The sequence below is a fragment of the Musca domestica genome, unplaced genomic scaffold, assembly GCF_030504385.1.
Source record: "Musca domestica strain aabys unplaced genomic scaffold, Musca_domestica.polishedcontigs.V.1.1 1, whole genome shotgun sequence".
In the NCBI taxonomy this organism is placed as follows: Eukaryota; Metazoa; Arthropoda; class Insecta; order Diptera; family Muscidae; genus Musca; species Musca domestica.
Genome location: NW_026712114.1, coordinates 48,663,720 through 48,682,227, shown reverse-complemented (window position 1 = coordinate 48,682,227; position 18,508 = coordinate 48,663,720). Strand labels below are relative to the sequence as shown.

General features: G+C 34.3%; 2 protein-coding genes across 2 annotated transcripts; both read right to left on the bottom strand.

Moving 5' to 3' along the window:
- Positions 1–10,299: 10,299 nt before the first annotated feature.
- LOC101897631 (actin maturation protease) lies at positions 10,300–17,815 on the bottom strand. The gene is made up of 3 exons (XM_005182922.4): positions 16,749–17,815; positions 10,856–10,952; positions 10,300–10,790 (listed from the first exon to the last, which is right to left on the bottom strand). The coding sequence occupies exons 1-3, from the start codon at positions 17,369–17,371 to the stop codon at positions 10,569–10,571; spliced, it is 942 nt and encodes a 313-aa protein (XP_005182979.2). The 5' UTR covers positions 17,372–17,815; the 3' UTR covers positions 10,300–10,568.
- On the bottom strand, positions 11,284–14,322 carry LOC101897462 (U6 snRNA-associated Sm-like protein LSm3). Its single transcript, XM_059123640.1, has 3 exons — positions 14,164–14,322; positions 13,986–14,096; positions 11,284–11,516 (listed from the first exon to the last, which is right to left on the bottom strand). The coding sequence occupies exons 1-3, from the start codon at positions 14,182–14,184 to the stop codon at positions 11,340–11,342; spliced, it is 309 nt and encodes a 102-aa protein (XP_058979623.1). The 5' UTR covers positions 14,185–14,322; the 3' UTR covers positions 11,284–11,339.
- Positions 17,816–18,508: the final 693 nt, after the last annotated feature.

The window sequence follows — 18,508 nt, the reverse complement described above, 5'->3', positions numbered from 1 at the left end:
AAGGCGTTTAAGGAATTTAAACTTTTATGAAAAAATGTTCTATATTTTCTATCCTTATTTCAGAAGCTGTCCGATGTGAAGGATTCAATAAACAGGATTACTCCAAAAAATTAGAAATTGTTTCAAATTAAGGCCAGACACTTCCGAACAATGTCCTACAATAAAAAAAAAAACAGGAAAAAATTATTTTCTTTCTTTAGTTTAAGCTTTGTTTCCTCCCACGTCTTTTTAATAACTTTTATGAATTTCTTTTTTATGCATTATTTCTAATTATAATAAGAATATTTTATTGTTGAAAAACTGTTCTATAATACGAATATTTTAATAAAAAAAACAGCTGAAATTTAAGTTCCACAATCTAAAATGTTGATGGAATTGGACCCATCCAACCTTCGCTTACAATGTTGATATATTTCGGACCCATTCAACATTCGCTTACATTGTCGGTCGATTTCGGACCCATCCAACATTCGCTTACATTGTCGGTAGATTTCGGACTCGTCTGACGGCCTAGGCCATCGCTGTGTAAATGTAAGTAGAAATTGTATACAGGCTTTGGATGGGTCGCACCTACATTGTCATTGGTCTCAGATGGAAGATGTATGTGCTAAAAAATCCGCTGGGAAGCAAACCAATTACAGTTATGAGAGAGGCATAATAATGTCGCTCATAATCATTTTGTTGTTGGTAATCATCAGTTACATTTTATGCAAATACATAGTTGCCATACTTGGACGATTGTCGTCCATGAGAGAACGTATAAATATAAAACGTTATATGGGAGCTGCAACAAAAATGTGCAGTACTCTAAATGAGTAAAAGGATATTTTTAAACCCATGAAACCCCAAAATGCACCAAATTATTTGCGTATGTTACGTATGGGAGCTACAGCAAAGTATGACAAAGAAGAAATCTACCACTTTTAAAGAGGTAAATTGTGTTCAGAAAACCGACTACTATAATAGATCAAAAATACCCCAATTATCATTTAACTTAACGGTGACTGCATTATTTCCAACGAGTGAAAAAGTATACATACACCAAAACTAAATATTATATTAATGAGGTAACAGATTAATAATGTCCAAAATGTACTATATTATGGGGTTCATAGCCAATGTGGACAAATTAGGATCATTTTTTTATGAGCCGGTTACATAATCTACAGTCAAAATACCATGTTGTAACAAACTAAATAAGTGAAACCGTTACGAAATTCATAAAAATAACTAAACAAATTGAATTTATAAGCTTAATTGATTATTTTGAGAGTTACAAACGATATTACAACCTAAAAAAATATGACAATTTTTGCACACAATTCTATGATATTAAGGATATAAACCATAGAATAGTGTGTAAAGTTGTCATCTTATTTTTATGGAAACAAAAAATATGAATTTTTTTAGATCTAGGGTATGGCTAACTTTCTAGAATCTCATAGTTTATTATAGCAGGAGATCAATCGAGAGATTGCACCATTTTTTTTGGTACCTCCCCCACATAGGGTTCAAGAAACGCTCATTGAAAGCGAAATATCTCTCTCCTATTTTCACACATCCAAATATGTTAGCTAACGCAAGATCTGTGGTGGAAATGATATACATCTGCCAACCCCTTCTGGTACCTCACCCACAGAGGGTCATAATTTCCAATACTTATATCTGTCATAGCTTGCAAACAAGTCGGCGATTCTTTACAACTTTCTATACATAACTATTTCCCTTAACCAGAAATCTAATATGAAATGTGTATGTGTATCTTATGATTTTGCATAACATTCGATATAAATGCTGGATTTCCTACAAATTTTAAACATACCGATATTTTAACATTTTTAGATGGAGTGTGAAAGTGGAATACTTCGGTCCGCTATATCTGTTACCTCACGCATATTTCCACATTTTCCAAAAATTTGCACATATCTCATATAAAGTTAGGAGGTAGTCGATACAGTCCAAATGTGGCACGTTGTAATATTTTTATCAGTCTTAAGTCAGATACGAATTGGTTAGTATTGTCCAACTGCTTCGAAACCTCCTTCATAAGGGTCAACAGTTCGAATAATAATAACTCAAGACTGGGAGTATACATCTGTCGGCAAATTCGAGCAATACTATATAACTTTTTTCTAAAAGTACAACCAAAATGGTATTGTTCTAGGCAATGATATTCGGTACAACATATCAGATACATCCTGTAAATTCCTTTGCTAATTTTGTCGAAATCGATTCAGATTTAAATATGGCTCCCATATATATTTCCTTCTAATAATTCTATGTTTAAGGTTAAAATGTTAAATTTGGACCAGCTAAATCCAGATCTATCTAAAGTTTCCAGATCAAGCTAAAGTTCCGATGAAATATTTAAACGTTCAACGTTCGCATATATTTGTAGAACGATTCATGTTGCTTATTGGGTTTCTTTGGATATAGGCTCCTAATTTAATTTTTGTCTGTGGGCTTCAAAGTGCCACAAAGGGTTAAGTATAATTTTAAAATAATCCGTGAGCATTTGTATATTTATAATGTTGAGTTAACTTATTTTATCGATATTTTTTTATATTTTATTCCCAAAAGTATATTCCTAACTAATCTGGCAACTACAGGTACAAGGAGTACGTACTTAATTAAAGTTTGGCCAACAACAATATGCAAACATTTGCCTCTCTCAAGACTATTATAACATGGACAATCGGATCAGTTATATCGTCGTGTTCTTACAGTTCGTCCTATTTCGGTGTGCTTATTTGTATCTTTTAAAATAAACTCCGCTTATAAAACAAGGATTTACCAGAAATGAAACAACCTTATGTAAACACAATATCGATCAATAATTAATTTCAACTCAACAGTCGGTTTTATTTCATCCTTTTCTACGTGAAAATACAATATTAATTTAATCTCCAACCTCTCGGATTCTAATTGCACAATTTTGTGTATGCGCTTAAGGTTTGCAACAACCGTGGGAGAGCATATTGATTCTGCTAAAATTAATTATTTATGTCTCTCTTCTCTAGAGCCTAAGTTAAATCCAAGTATGTATTGCGAATTCATTTAGTTCATTCGTCGCGTTCATAAGATGTGCATGTTCGTCGCTAAGCTCGGTAAATTTCCTAGTGCACATAACAGAAAAAGAAAGCTAACCAGACACAAAAATGGGCAAAGAAGTGCAAAACTCTATAATGTTCTCATAAATTTTTACCTAAATTAAAAGTCAGTGCCAAAAATATTAGTTGAATTAACAATATAGACACAAGTGAATATCAAACCAGTAGCAGTGAATTGTGTTATGTTTGAAGTGAATATTTTACGTTGACATCAAAGGTATGTCACTTTTTTGCAAAAAGGCGCCGTTACTTAACCCAACAATTTAACATTCCATCCTTTTCTACATGAAAAGACAATATCAGTTTCGTGTGAAATCTCTCTGGTGTCAAGTCAATAGTCTGTCTTTGGAGAATACAGTTGAAGTTAACAACAACTAATATAAAAGCTTCTATTTCTCTCTCTCTCTCTCCGAGTCATAGAAAATACAAAACTTGCAGAATCATTTAGATCTATCTTCGCGTTCAAGCAGAGTAAATGCTCTTCAAAGTGATCAGAGAATTTCTTGTTAAAATAACCAAAAAAGTGAAAATGCCATAATAAAATCAATAAATCTTTTAAAAAAATAAATAACTAAGTAGATCAAAATTATTGAAAATCTGTTAATGCATTTAAGCTAACTATTTAAAAATTCAACGTTAATTGTTTATGTGTGTACGTTTTTTAAGTACATTTGTCGATTTTGTCTGCGTTTGTGTTTGAATGTGATTCAAAAGCTTTAACCAAAACATGAACAATAACATTTTCGTGATCAGCTCGCAATTAAATGTGAGGAAAAGAGACAAAAGCCAACCACATTCATTCCTTGCGAATACTCTAAGATTTAATATTTTCCGTTTCCCATTCGGTGTGTTTTGTCAGTATGTGTGAACAATTGCGAACAGCAGCAGCAATAAATTTGCAATTTTCAATCAACAAACTTGAAAGAAATTGGGTGTAGCCGATAATTATGGTAACTTCTTGGAACATTTTCAAGCTGTTTAAGTGTTTTTATATGAATATTTTAAAAGTGAATTTTTTCGTTAAAAGCTAACTTTTTTAAACTTATGGTGATTATAAGGTATCCCTTTTTGATATGTCACAAAATATGTCAGACGAAGACTTCAAGCTGCCTTTTTACCCACATCTTTATGACTATTAATTATGCATTCCTAATATGAGAAATTTCGATATCGCATGTATTCTATCGGTTGCCGTGAGTGGGATTTTATTCGTCGGTCCAAGTTTGATTCGTCGGTTCGTTCCCGGGGGTTATAGAGTGAAAAAGACAGAATAGTAAAAGAAGAATGTAACGTTTTTCCTAATAACTTAAAATATCTAAATCATACGAGTCCGCCAAGAGATGCTCAAAGAGAAAATCGATACGTTGACATATTATATCAAATGAGTTGCAAATTGTCGCGAGAACCTTAAAAATAACTAAAATCAGGAGGGTTTATTATGGAGCCTATATATGAACCTATATAACAAACTTCACCTATGTTCATATATTTTTTTTTCTTTTTGTGGGAAGAAAATGTGATCGTCAGAGACCCAGAATGCCGAATAGTCAACTCTGTTGGAAACTGTCGCGAAAATGTAAACAATACCTGAACATGGAAGAGTTAATTTAAGTGAGTATGTGTTTTGTTTTCTTTATTTGAAGATATCTTCTTTTTATACCCTACACCACATTATGTCTTTATGCATTTGTTTGTAACCTGAAGAAGGAATTGAGATAGACCCACATTTACTTTTAAGAAGCTTCATTGAATCACTTTCTGAGTCGATTTATGCATGTCAGTCCGTCGGTCCATGTATTTTTGTGAACAAAATGCAGGTCGCACTTATTATTCGACTGAGATTAACATTTTCCAAACAACATTTGTTTGGCCCAAGGACGAACCCTATTGAAATTGGTGACAATCGGTTCAGATTCGGATATAGCTCTCATATATATCTTCAACCGATTTCGGGTTATTTTTTACACCAAATGAACAATATCAGTCCAAATGACCAGAATTTTGGTATATCCGACCAAATTTAGCCCAGAAGCAAGTAATCAAATTTGCTAAAAATCGGTTCAAATATAGCTATAGCTCAAATATATATGCTTCATCCGATTGGTTGTTAAAGTCCCTCCCATGCGTAATATGCACTCCACAACAATCATATTTGGTACCGGACACTAGACACAGCTCGTAAATACCTCTTCCAAATTTTATCGAACAATGTCAAACGACCTAATTTTTACATTTTTTTAAATAAATAGCTTCAAGTATTTAGTATTTTTAAGTGCCAACCTTGCTTTTCAAAATACAATAGACACAATAGTCCAACGGATTGGTATCCGGAGATTTTGGTGGCCATTATGCGCTGCAAATGAAGTGAAGAACCTCATTTTGTGACCATTCTTGGGTGACGCGTGCTGAGTGCGATGGTGAAGAGTCCTGCCGGAATGTCTAAGGTCTGCGGCTAAAATGTTTGCGTGCCCAAGGCTTTAATGCACCCTCCAGAATATTTTCGCGATAATATTCGGCATTTATTCTGATGCCACGGTCGATTAATATGAGCGGAGAGCGACCATCGGCTGTTACGGCGGCCCACACCATCATCATGGCCAGCGCTTGAGTTTTGGTGGCCAACCGAAGGTGTACGTTTTCAGCTGACCTCTTTGGCAAGTAATCATCGATCACGATCATTTTGTTTGTTTACAAACTATTGGACAACGGATGTTTTCTCATCGGAGAAAACCAAATTCGGCAGTTCACAACTTTCGGCCAAGCGAAGCAACACTTTAGCCCTTTTGAGTCTATTTTCTTTCTGTTGCGGTGTAAGTACTTGCACTTTTTGTAATTTCAATGGCTTTATCTCGAGCTCATTTTTCAATATTTTCCGAATGTAATAATGCGGTATGTTCAGCTCACGAGCCATTTTGGCCAATGCGACGCTGGTTTCAATCAAGTCGCGACGGTACAAGACATAAAAGATTTATTCACATTTAAATGCTGGAGTGCTCTAACGATAACCACTTGTGGTTTTCCAGCCAAATATAAAGAAATCACACTATTACGCTTGAATTCCATCACGAAAACCTATTTTTCTGGAAAATTCTCATCAAAATGCTTTTGTACGCTTGTAAACAATATATAATGGAATAAGTTTAACAGCTGTCAGACGAGTGGATTAGAAATGAACATCAGACTCACCCTGTACATGTTCATCCGATTTTATAGTTATTGTCCACCATATATGTAATATCAGCCCAAACTAGATAGATTTTTTCATATTCAACCGAAATTTTCCATTTGGTGAAACACGGACCGGTGACTAATTTAAACCTATGATACACATTCAAATGAAGTTCATAGTTAGTATGATCTATTTCACATGAATTTCCAATAAAAACATTTTTAGTTACGGGAGCTCTACTAAATACGCATTGAAATGTACCTAATCTTTATATCCTGTCCTTTTCTGTATGAAAAGAGAATATTCATTTTGTCAAATCATTATCACTATCCAATTGACTATCATCGGTTATCATGTTAAAGTTAGCAACAACAATGAGAGACTCCATTTACTCTATTGAAATTATTTCGTTATGACTCTCTCTTCCTCCGTGTTTAAAAAAATGCAAAAATTACGAATTCTTTTATTTCTTCCGTCGCGTTCATCAGATGTGCAAGCTCCGCGCAGTGATCCGTAAACTTACACGTTTTATTAATCGTAATCAAGAAAATATTATTTATATCAGTAGAAATAAGTCGAAACTATTGAAATTCTTTCTAAAAACTCTGAAAAATATTGTCAAAATATAAAATATTATGCAAAAATCTGCATGAATTAGGTTTTTATTGGTGTATGTGTGTGTGTTTTATGCATTTCGTTGCTTCTTGTGAGCGTTTAATTCAAAAGCTTTACCTGAAATCGAAACAAAAAATCCCTAAATGGCTTCCGTGTCCGTTGTTTGGAATGAGCATGAAAGAGTGAAATAATGAGAGACTCCATTTACTCTATTGAAATTATTTCGCTATGTCTCTCTCTTCCTCCGAGTCTCAAAAAATGCAAAAATTGCGAATTAATTTAGTTCTTCCGTCGCGTTCATCAGATGTGCAAGCTCCGCGTACTGATCCGTGAAATTCCCCGTTATATTAATCATAATCAAGAAAATATTATTTATATCAGTAGAAATAAGTCGAAACTATTAAAATTCTTTCTGAAAATTCTGAAAAATATTGTCAAATTATAAAATATTGTGCAACAATCTGCATCAATTAGGTTTTTATTGGTGTATGGGTGTGTGTGTTTTATGCATTTTGTTGCTTCTTGTGCGCGTTTAATTCAAAAGCTTTAACTGAAATCGAAACAAAAAAATCCCTAAATGGCTTCAGTGTCCGTTGTTTGGAATGAGCATGAAAGAGTGAAATAGCAATAAAAGTACTGTGAGATATTAATCATTTCTGCAAAAAGAGAGAATGTTAATTTCATCAAGTCAATTGAATCATTCAATTCAATTTGAATGTCTTCGGTTATTTGGTTAAAGTTAGCAACAACAATGAGAGACTTCATTTACTCCATTGAATTCACTTTGTTATGTCTCTCTCTTCCTCTTAGTCTCATAAAATGCAAAAATTGCGTACTCATTTAGTTTTATCGTCGCGTTCATATGATGTGCATGTTCGTCGCAAAACTCGGTGAATTTCCTTGTTAAATTAATGAAAAAAGAAACCCATAAAATCATTTTTTAAACTTGTAGAAATAACTCGAAGCTATATGGAATAATATACTGAAATTTGTCAAATAATGAAACATTCGACAATAAATTGCATATTTTGGACTTTTATTTGTGTGTGTGTGTGTTTTATACATTTCCTCGTTCTTTGTGCGCGTTCAATTTAAAAGCTTAAAGAAATATCAAAACAACAACCTTAAAGCGGTTTCCGTTTCCCTTTGTTTGCGATATGAATGAGAGAGTGAAATAGCAATATAAGTTCTGTGCAATATCAACCAATTTCTATCCGTTTCCACATCGGTAATAGCTTCATTTTAATGTGCGTGTTCAGATTAAGCTTTATCCGAGAATTGTGGTGGTGTATTCGAGCTTTCCTTTCAAAAAGTTTTTAGTTTGGACTTAAACCATTATTGTGACATTTCAAAGCAAATTAATTTCTTTTTACATCAAAAGCTTTTATCAATGAAATAAATAACATTTCCCAAATTTTCATTGAAAACAAAAACTGTTAAATGTGTTTACATCCATTTTAAAAACTTAATCTTTGCAAATTGTGAGAGTTCTTTTGTTCGCGATTTTGATTAATGTCTTGTTTTGAAAAAAATGATTTGAATTTAATTGGGTTTGCTTTCGTCGTCCGAATACATTACTAGCATCTTTATTCTTCATGAATGTCAAAAGAATGGAATGGTAAGTGGTTCTAATCTTGTTAATTAATAACTGAAACGTAAATCTATTATTTTATGTAAGAGATGTTATACTAAGCTTGGATGGAGCCAGCCACCGTCGAAATAATGTATTTATATATTAGAAAATGTTATGTATTTTACCATACTCATATTATAATTTATGGATTCTAAAAATACCATTTCAATGCATATTTTAGGAGATTAAAATGTTTTTACATCATTGGCCAAGATAATTGTCTGTGTCTTAGTATTTCCGCATCTGATGAAAGTTTCCAATTTCAGCATCTTCGAGAAATCTAAAGAGACTAATAGATGACATATATTGATAAGAAACATGTTAATCTTCATAACATATGTATTAATATTGTCCATGACTCCGGAAATATATTTTATTTTGAGATAGAGTCCCTGGCTACATATTAACAATATTTTTGAAAATCATCCATTTTTATACCCTCAGCCATATGGCTACAGGGTATATATCATATGATACGGCTGAAACGTGTCTAGGCGAAATAACGGGTTTAGTCCCTAGGTCTCTTTGGATTAAATCCGTTTCAGGACATTTGGAGTTGATTTAGCTATGTCCGTCCGTCTGTCTGTCTGGCTGGTGCACACGATAACACTCGAAGGGAGTGCAATGTCTAAATATTTCTCTCAACCACAAACAGGGCATTAATATGGAATTCTTGATTTCGCATGAAATTGGATATAATTTTTCGATTTTCTTGTAATTTTGCCCATACCAATATTTTTATCTGTATTAGATAAAGTATAAAAATGGAATATTTCGATCGACTATATCTGGTACATCACCCATATTTTAACATTTTCTAAAATTTATCGCATATTTCATTTAAAGTGAAGGAAGTAACCAATATAGTCCAAACCTGGAACATCAAAATATTTATATAATATTTATTTTGGTCCATTCCTTCGGAATCTACTCCATAGAGGGTCAACAATTTGAATAATCATAACAGAAGTCAAAATATATTTAAACATATCGAACATTGGCTGAGGGTATACATCTGTCGGCAACATCGACTGATATTATTTAACATGTTTTTAATATTCCTTGATTCACAATTGCTCTGTTTCAGAACCTGCAAGAATCTACTAGTTTTGCATTTTTTTCGATATCATAAAGGCAAAATCGGCTATCATAGGAAAAAATTTTACATTCTTGCCGATCTGTGCTAAAATTATCAAAATATCGAACACCTACAGGTACCGTAAAAATGTAAAATGTTAAAAATTTTATGCCGGTATGAATTCCAAATACTGAATTTTAAACAATTTTGTTAAAAAACGTTGTTTAAATCACCAAGATACCGAACGATTTGGCTCATTTACGAACTTGACCTTCCTACTGACAAAATACACACGTGTATTAAAGTTTAGCATTGTATATCAATTTGCAAACATACAGATGGACTTCGCTAAATAGACTTCGAATTTTACGCTGATAAAGAATATATACTTTGGGATTATTTTGAAGAGATACAAACAAAGAGACAAATATGCTGGAGGGTTTATAGATAAATATCGTTCTTTATGGGGTCTCAAGAGAATATTTCCATCTTACGCGATTTTAATAAAAGTTCTTTCCCCCCCTTTTTTTTAGAAAGTCGGAAATAAAACCAAAATTTTTTTCTACTAATTTTTATTACATTCGTTGTAAAAATAAAACAAAAATACCCTTTACCCATGGACGAATATTTAAAAAAATATATAAAATAAAAAAATAACTAATACAAAATGTATATAACAAAATCCGCACAAAAATAATCAAATTAAAACAAATATTTCATTTAAAAAAGGTATTTGTATACATGGCTAGAATATGACAATAAACATAAATTGGCAAAAATAATAAATACAATTTTTACAAATGGCTATATATGAATAATTAAGTTCGTTGTTAAGTATAGAGCAATGAAAAATCTATGAATACAACTGTAGATTTCGTTTATAACGACAACAAATTTCCAAACAATTTCGTTTTGAATAGTCGTTATAAATAACTTCCTCAGTAATTTCGTATATATATTTTTCTAACTAATCGTTGTAGTTTCAAGCGGCAATCCTTTGACAATAATGGCACGTTCTCTTAAACCTAAATTTCCACCAATACCACCAGGCGGCAGAAGAAAATCACAATCAGGATATCCTTTGGGCTGGGCAAATTCTATCAAATTTGCATTGCTATCACTCAGCGATTGAAGAGACCAAACGGCAAGATTTTTCGCTTTACCATGTCGTGCTATGACATAAAACTAAAAAGAGAATACGGACTTTTATGGAGTTTGTTAGAATAAGTGTGAAATTCATGTGAAATTACCTCATCGTTATCTGTTATTAGATAACCAATAATTAAAGCCCAATGAGCTTTGTGACCCGATTTTAAACATGGTGAATGATTGAAGTCGGGATCATAGCTGTATTTTTGCGGTTTTGAAAACATTTACAAAATTAAGGAAACCATTTAGTAAAAGTGCTGTAAAATTATAATTTTCTTAAAGCAAAGTGTATATTGCGTTAAGTAAAGCTCCAAAAAACAAGAGCATCTAATAATTGAATTGTTAATATAAAACAATAAGGGAAAATGTATGCAGCCTTTCTAAATCAATTCAAGTCTGGATTTCTTTAAAATATCGAATCTTAGTGCAGTTCATAGTTCATATTCTATATGAAATATTAAATTTATTTCCCCATTAATGCCGATATGAAAAACGTTGGGAACGTTCGAGAAATTTTACACACTTTAGATATATTATTAAATATTTATTTATATATTTAAGAAATTGAAAATCTAAGTGTATATGTTAACCCACTCTCATGGGTGGTGAAACTAGAATAACTCCATCGCCCCGAACAAATAGCATGGGAATAGTTCTTTTAGTGGTCTTGTATACCTCTTCATAGGTTTCTTCGTCAATTTCTACAGTCGTGACCGTCTCTTCAGCATCTCCTAGTACCATATTTAAATGTTGATCAAAGGCCTAGAATAAAACGAAAACATACAATTATTGAAAAATATGCAAAACGAAGTTCCATATACAGTGCGAGATAAAAAAAACTGCAACAAAGTCAAACGCCACAATTTTTTTTTAAATTTTATTGAATAAAAAACAAAAATGTAGGAAATAGCATCCAATTTTAAAATAAGTTTAGATTTGTTCGAATTGGTCACCTTTGGCACGAATTATGGCCTTCAAACGGCCAATGAAGCCATCACACGCTGCCTGAATGTTGCTCTGCGGTTTTTTGGACCATTTCCGGCGAAGCGCTTGCTTGAGGTGATCGACACTTTGATATTTTTTAGTGCCAACCTTGCTTTCCAAGATACTCCAGACACAATAGTCCAACGGATTGGATGGCGCGTGCTGAGTGCGATGGTGCTGAACCCTGTTGGAATGTCCAAGGTCTGCGGGCAAAATGTTTTCGTGCCCAAGGCTTTAATACACCCTCCAGACTATTTTAGCGATAATATTCCGAATTTTTTCTCATGCCATAGTCGATTAATACGAGCGGAGAGCGACCATTGGCTGTTATGGAGCCTACACCATCACCATGGCCGGTGTTTGAGTTCTGGTGGTCAACCGAAGGTACTCATTTTCAGCTGACCTCTTTGGCAAGTGAACAAGATCATTTTGTTTGTTTACACACTGCTGGACAATGAATGTTTTTTCATCGGAGAAAACCAAATTCGGCAGTTCACCACTTTTGCCCAAGCGAAGCACATCTTTAACTCTTTTGAGTCTATTTGCTTTCTGTTGCGGTGTAAATTCTTACACTTTTTGGAATTTCAATTCAACGAGCTCATTTTTCAATATTTGCCGAATGGAATATTGCGATATGTTAAGCTTACGAGTCATTTTTCATCCACAGATTTGGAACTATTTTTGCTGATGTTGCTGTTTTCTTCCGTCCACTTTCTTGACGTCGGGCTACGCTACCTGTATCAGGGTAACGAGCGTTGGTTCGAGACACAAGATTTATTCACATTTAAATGCTGGAGTGCTCTAACTATCACGCTTGAATTCCATCATGAATAACTTTTTTCTGAAAAATTGTCACGAAAATGTTTTTGTATGCTTGTAAACAAGCTGTCACTGGAATAATTTTAACAGCTGTCGCACGTGTGGCTTCGTAATTACAGCAGTCTGAAGTTGGTTAAGGTTTTTTTCATCTCACCCTGTATATGAGGTCAGGGCTAGGGTCAATATAGAAGCATATTTTTTTGGAAATGGTCGCAAAATATTTAGGGAATAAAATGAACCCAAACTTTTTTATGTTCTTCCGCTCGTTAATCTATGTTCAATTGTGATACTCTACTGGTCGCAACTATGAACGGAACCTCACCAACATTTTTTGGGGTTAGAGCCAGGGTCAATATATGAAGCCTATTTTTTGGAGGAATAAAATGGACCAAAACCTACATTGATTTTGCAGTCGCTCTACAGGCCAATTGACCAATTGACGCGTGTGGTTAGAGTGGAGGACAAGTCAGAGACCTGACATTTTAAATTACCATAGTATAACATGTAACATGTTAGCAACTATTATTAATTGGAAAAACACCTTTTCATTGATTCATTAATTTCGTTGACGTATATAGACAGAAAATAGAATAAAAATGTACCCAGTTATCTAAATTTTGAATCCATTAGCATGGGAGAGGATGTAAATATAATACATTTTCCAAAAAATTTTGTCTCGTGGCTTTGGCACAAATTAAGATATGGTTACAATTATGACATGTTCATCTATCCAACGTCGTTTCCCGAAAAATATTGGTTTCAGAAATTAATACATTATTCATAAATCCTAACAATATACAACTAGAGAACGAACCAGATATTTGGAATAATTTTTAAGCAGTCTAATTTTGTATTCCAATGTCATGAGAAATTCGTTCATTCAAGTCAAAAGGGTTTCAGATCTACAGACTCTTTGACTTAAAACATAGTGGTGTAGACTACCCATAGCCGGTTTCTAAATGCTTGGCTTAAGGCCTGTGAAAGGCTTGTAGAAGTTCGTTTAGAACATTTTAATATAACTTTAAAACTTTCTTTGTTACTATATTGCATAAAATATGTATGTACACTTTATTGGGTCCAATTCGAATATGCCGAGGAATTGCGGAATGACACATTTAAAATACCACATACTTTATGGTGCAGGGTATAAAAACTAGATTTTTATTTAGGGTGTCCTAAACAAATCACTGGTATATAGTTGAGGTAGACAATAATTCAGAATTTTATAATTATGAAGTCTGTGCAATGGGAATTATAAGACGAAATTGCCTTAATTTCGAGTACTATTTGCATTGAAAAATACTCAGAGGACCTATCGGAGCACCGGTCTCAGATCTTCATTACATCGTGGAGACTGCTTCACACGTAATATATCATATATTAGCAATTGTTTTGCAAATTTTAAAATTCACAGGTTGTGTTACTTACATGAAGTCGTCCCCTTAGTTCCCTCTCATTACGCATTTTCACGTAAACTTTTTCATCCAAACTGAGACGTATCAGATCCAATGGTTCCTTGACCGGCAAAACAACCTGAGTCTGAAAGATGTTAATGCAAAACACAAAACCTTAAATAATTAACTAAATACATGAATCTTATACTTACTTGTTCCTCTTCGGTGGCCATGATATGAAATTTGTATTTAAAATTATGTTTTTAAAATAAATAATAAACTATTTTCACAATTCTCGGCGAACAAACAATAAATTGTTTGCAAACGCTAATGGAACAGGCATAACCTCAACATAAACGTTTGTCATAAACAGCTGATAGCATTGCCGATACTAAACCGAAAAGATATTACAAATGTGGCAATGCTGAAACGAACGGTTGTTGACTTGGATAAAATTAGAGTTGCTAAAGAAATTTAGGAATATAAATTTATTCACAACATTTTTGCAATAAACTATAGGAACTATTTTGATGTACTATTAAAATGCAAGTCACCATCAAAAATGAAATACGACTTCAGCGTTTTTGTTTCTACCTTAGGTTAGGTTAAAGGATGCACAGTTGTTTGAACAACCCCTCCCTCGGTGACCTGCTGGTCCATTGTGTTCATCCCAATTTGGAGAAAACAAAATAGGGAAATAAATAGAGTAAAGAAGGAAAATGTTGAAGATAGAGATGTGATCAGTGTGTTGTCTTTAGTCATTTTAATCTTCTGGCTAATTGAAGCATAACTGTTGGCATGGTTTCGGAGAAAGAGGACAAGTCGCGGTTTCCTCCTCCTCCTGAGAAAGACTGCAGTATTCAGCATTCAAATTGAAGTGAATCGGTTTCAAATCTATGAAGATTGTTCGAAAGGAGGAAGACAATCATGAAAACATCAAGCGCTATAATTTACTAAATACTTTTGAATAGAGTGATTGCGTCACGTATTGGACCACTTAAAATTATTCCAAATATCAAGAATCGTTCTCTAATTTGTGACTTACTTTTTATACCCGACACCACGCTTTGGTATATGGTGCTATTTCTTTGTGCATTTGTTTATAACATGTAAACGGAAACGAGATAGACCAAAATATGTCCTTTTGATGATCTTTGTAGAATCAGATACTGAATCGATTTATGCATGTCTGTCCATCCGTCCTTCCCTCCCTCTGTCCATATATTTTGGTAAGCTATAGTGATGAAATTTTGCACATATCATTTATATGACCCAAGGACGAACACCATTGACATTATTGGTCCAGATTTAGCTATAGCTCCTATATATCCAAGTCCGTATTACATACTCCATGATAAGGATTTTTTGTACAAGATATTGGGTTCATCCTAACTATACCTTTACCCAATTTGATAGAGATCGGTTCAGATTTGGATATATCTCCCATATATATTTCCCCTTTCATTGATGTAAATAGTAGATTATGTTCGTCCAATTAGGGGAGAAACAATCACCCGATTTTTTATTTAAGTATTCTGAATGTCATGACGTACATGACATTGGAAAGTCATATACAACAAAAATTTACATCAGGGATGTTACTTGGGATTTCGGGACAAATATTTGGGACTGTCCCAAATCATCAAAATATCGAAAATAGAGAGGCAATTATATGGGGGCTATATCAAAACGTGAACCTGCACAGACAATTTTCTGTAATAGCCTGTGGTATCCATTACGAACTTCAAATACCAAAGTTGAAAAAATTCCGGTGAATAATGTGGCTAAAATCATCAAAATATCGAATATTGGCAGATATAGTTATATGGAGGCTATACGAAGACGTGGACCTGCACAGACAATTTTCTGTCTTACATTAAGAACTTCAATTACCAAATTTGAAACAATTCCGGTGAATAAATCATCAAAATAGCGAAATTGGGGAGGCGTGGGTGCTATACGGATGCGCGGACCTGGACTGACAATTTTCTGTCATTGGCTGTAGTATCCATTAAGAACTTCAAATACCAAATTTGAAACAATTCCGGTGAATAATGTCGCTACAACCAAAATACCGAAAATAGGGAGGTACCATTACATGGGGGCTATACCAAAACGTGGGCTTACGTGGACCATTTTCAATACCAAAAGTCATGCAGACATTATATACATTTGAGTAAAATGTTATCAACCTACTTCATTTCGTTCGAGAGCTGGAGTGATTTCCACAGACCGATAGACGGACGGACATCGCTAAATCGACATAGAATTTTATGCTGATCAAGAATGTAATGTATATTTCAAAGTGTTACAAACGGAATGACAAACTTAATATACCCTGCATACTATGGTGGAGTGTATAAAAAGGAAACATAGAAGTACGGGTCCATGTTTCGGTACGTCCTCATAAAATGGCATCCCCGCTTTGCGGTAATTTGAACTCTTTTAACTATGTTATCCTACCAAATTCACATTCTCAGTTTAAAATAGAACTCGTTCGAATATTGAACACCGATGCTGTTATTTTCAGTGGGTTTCTTCTTTTAGGTGTTTGAGTTTCTGCTCGGCCGAACTACGCTTTTCATTTATTTCACATAAAAATCCTTTCTTTACTTTTTTACGTTCATGTTGTAAAATTTCGAAAATAACGGCCTGGTCTCTTTCATGTATTGTCGCTAAGTAAAACATGTGAATGGCCCACAATTTATAAATATAGCCAGTCACATATATACACTTTTCGTTTACTTACTCACAGACAATGTCTAAAAATATTTTTTTTTTCGTTTAAAAAGGATACGGTACAAATAGACAAGCTCCCTGACGTAGTGCATCTCTGACCTTGGCACAATTCAAACGACCTTCGTGCATTTGGCATTCGATGGGTCTCTGATGAACAGCTGTTTGCTGTTGAGGTGTTGTTGTTGTTGTGGTTGCTGCTGTTGTGTTTTGTCGGCTATCTGTGTCATTGGCATTTAATTTGCATGGCAGGCTGTTGTCGTCAATTGTATTGTTGTTGTTGTTGTCGTCATTGATAATGGGCAAATAATCACAGATCAATTGAAACAAATTGTACGCACTAAACATTTCACCATTGTAGGTGTAGTGTCTCTCCTTGGCCTCCTGTAGCAGAACAGTGGGTGGCAGCACACCTCCCAGCAGCATGCTTACCGCTGTCAAACCACACGTCGGTCCCACCTGTAGTATACTATTTACATTGTAGTACGTACACGATTTCGGTCTTCTCGTTGTACAAATCCTGGCAAGAAAACAGGCTTTTTGCAATTCCGGATGATCGACTGCCCACAGGCATTCTTCTAATTGAGGTTTTTGTCGTTGTGGTGTATGGCTATTAGTCTTATCGGCTAGTTGCAACAAATTTGGTGGTGCGGGTGGCGGTGCAGTTGCAATGGTTTGAGACATGTGCGAAATTGTATTCTATTATATAATTTATCACAGAAAATATTTGATCCACTTTTGTTCTTTTGCACATTTGTTTATTGGCGACCGACCGACCGAACTAACGCATGCACGCACTCACTGCCCGATACAACGATGACACACTTCCACTAATAGTACGACACTTCACTGCCAATGACAACATTCGTGTATCTGGCGCTGTTTTTAGCCAGATTCTCTTCAATCTTTTGTTATGTGATGTGTGTGGTTTTTCAGATTCTTTACGTTTATGGTGTCATTTTCTTTTTAGATATTTTCTTGATTTTCCGGTTCAAACGGTCACAACACACACTTGAGAGCTTTCTCTTGCCGCTCACAGCAACAACACAACAGCACTTCAATCAAATTTTAGAGTTTTTTTATTAAATAAACAAATATCCACTTTCCTCTGCCAAACAAACAACAGCTGTTTCAAATGCAGAAAGTTGCCACATTTGTAGCTATTGAAATTTTTTTAGTTATGGCAATACTGTAGAAGTTTTTAGTGTGGCAGTTCCCTGTTCAGTAAATTTTGTTATTTGAATAAGGCGGTTAGAGAAAAATGCTTTCTTTAGATGAGTACGATAACTTAAAAAACAGTAAATAAAGGACCCTATGCCAATATGCGTATTTAGTAGAGGATCCGCTATGTGGGGACTATATCAAAATATATATGTATATCTATAAATTGTTCTGTAAGATGGTCATCTACATTTTCTACAAATGAGAGCGACCATCGACTGTTATGGCGGCCCACACCACCATCATGGCCGGCGCTTGAGGTCTGGTGGCCAACCGAAGGTGCACATTTTCAGCTGACCTCTTTGGCAAGTTCACAAACTGCTGGACAACGAATGTTTTCTCATCGGCAGTTTACCACTTTCGGACAAGCGAAGCAACTCGTTAGCTCTTTTGAGTCTATTTTCTTGCGGTGTAAGTTCTTGCACTTTTTATACCATCCAGCATACTATGGAGGGTATATTTACTTTGTCATTCCGTTTGTAACTCCTCGAAATACTCATGTCAGACGCAACAAAGTATATATATTCTTGAGCAGCGTAAAATTCTAAGTCGATTTTTATATTTTGATGATTTCAGCGACATTATTCACCGGAATTGTTT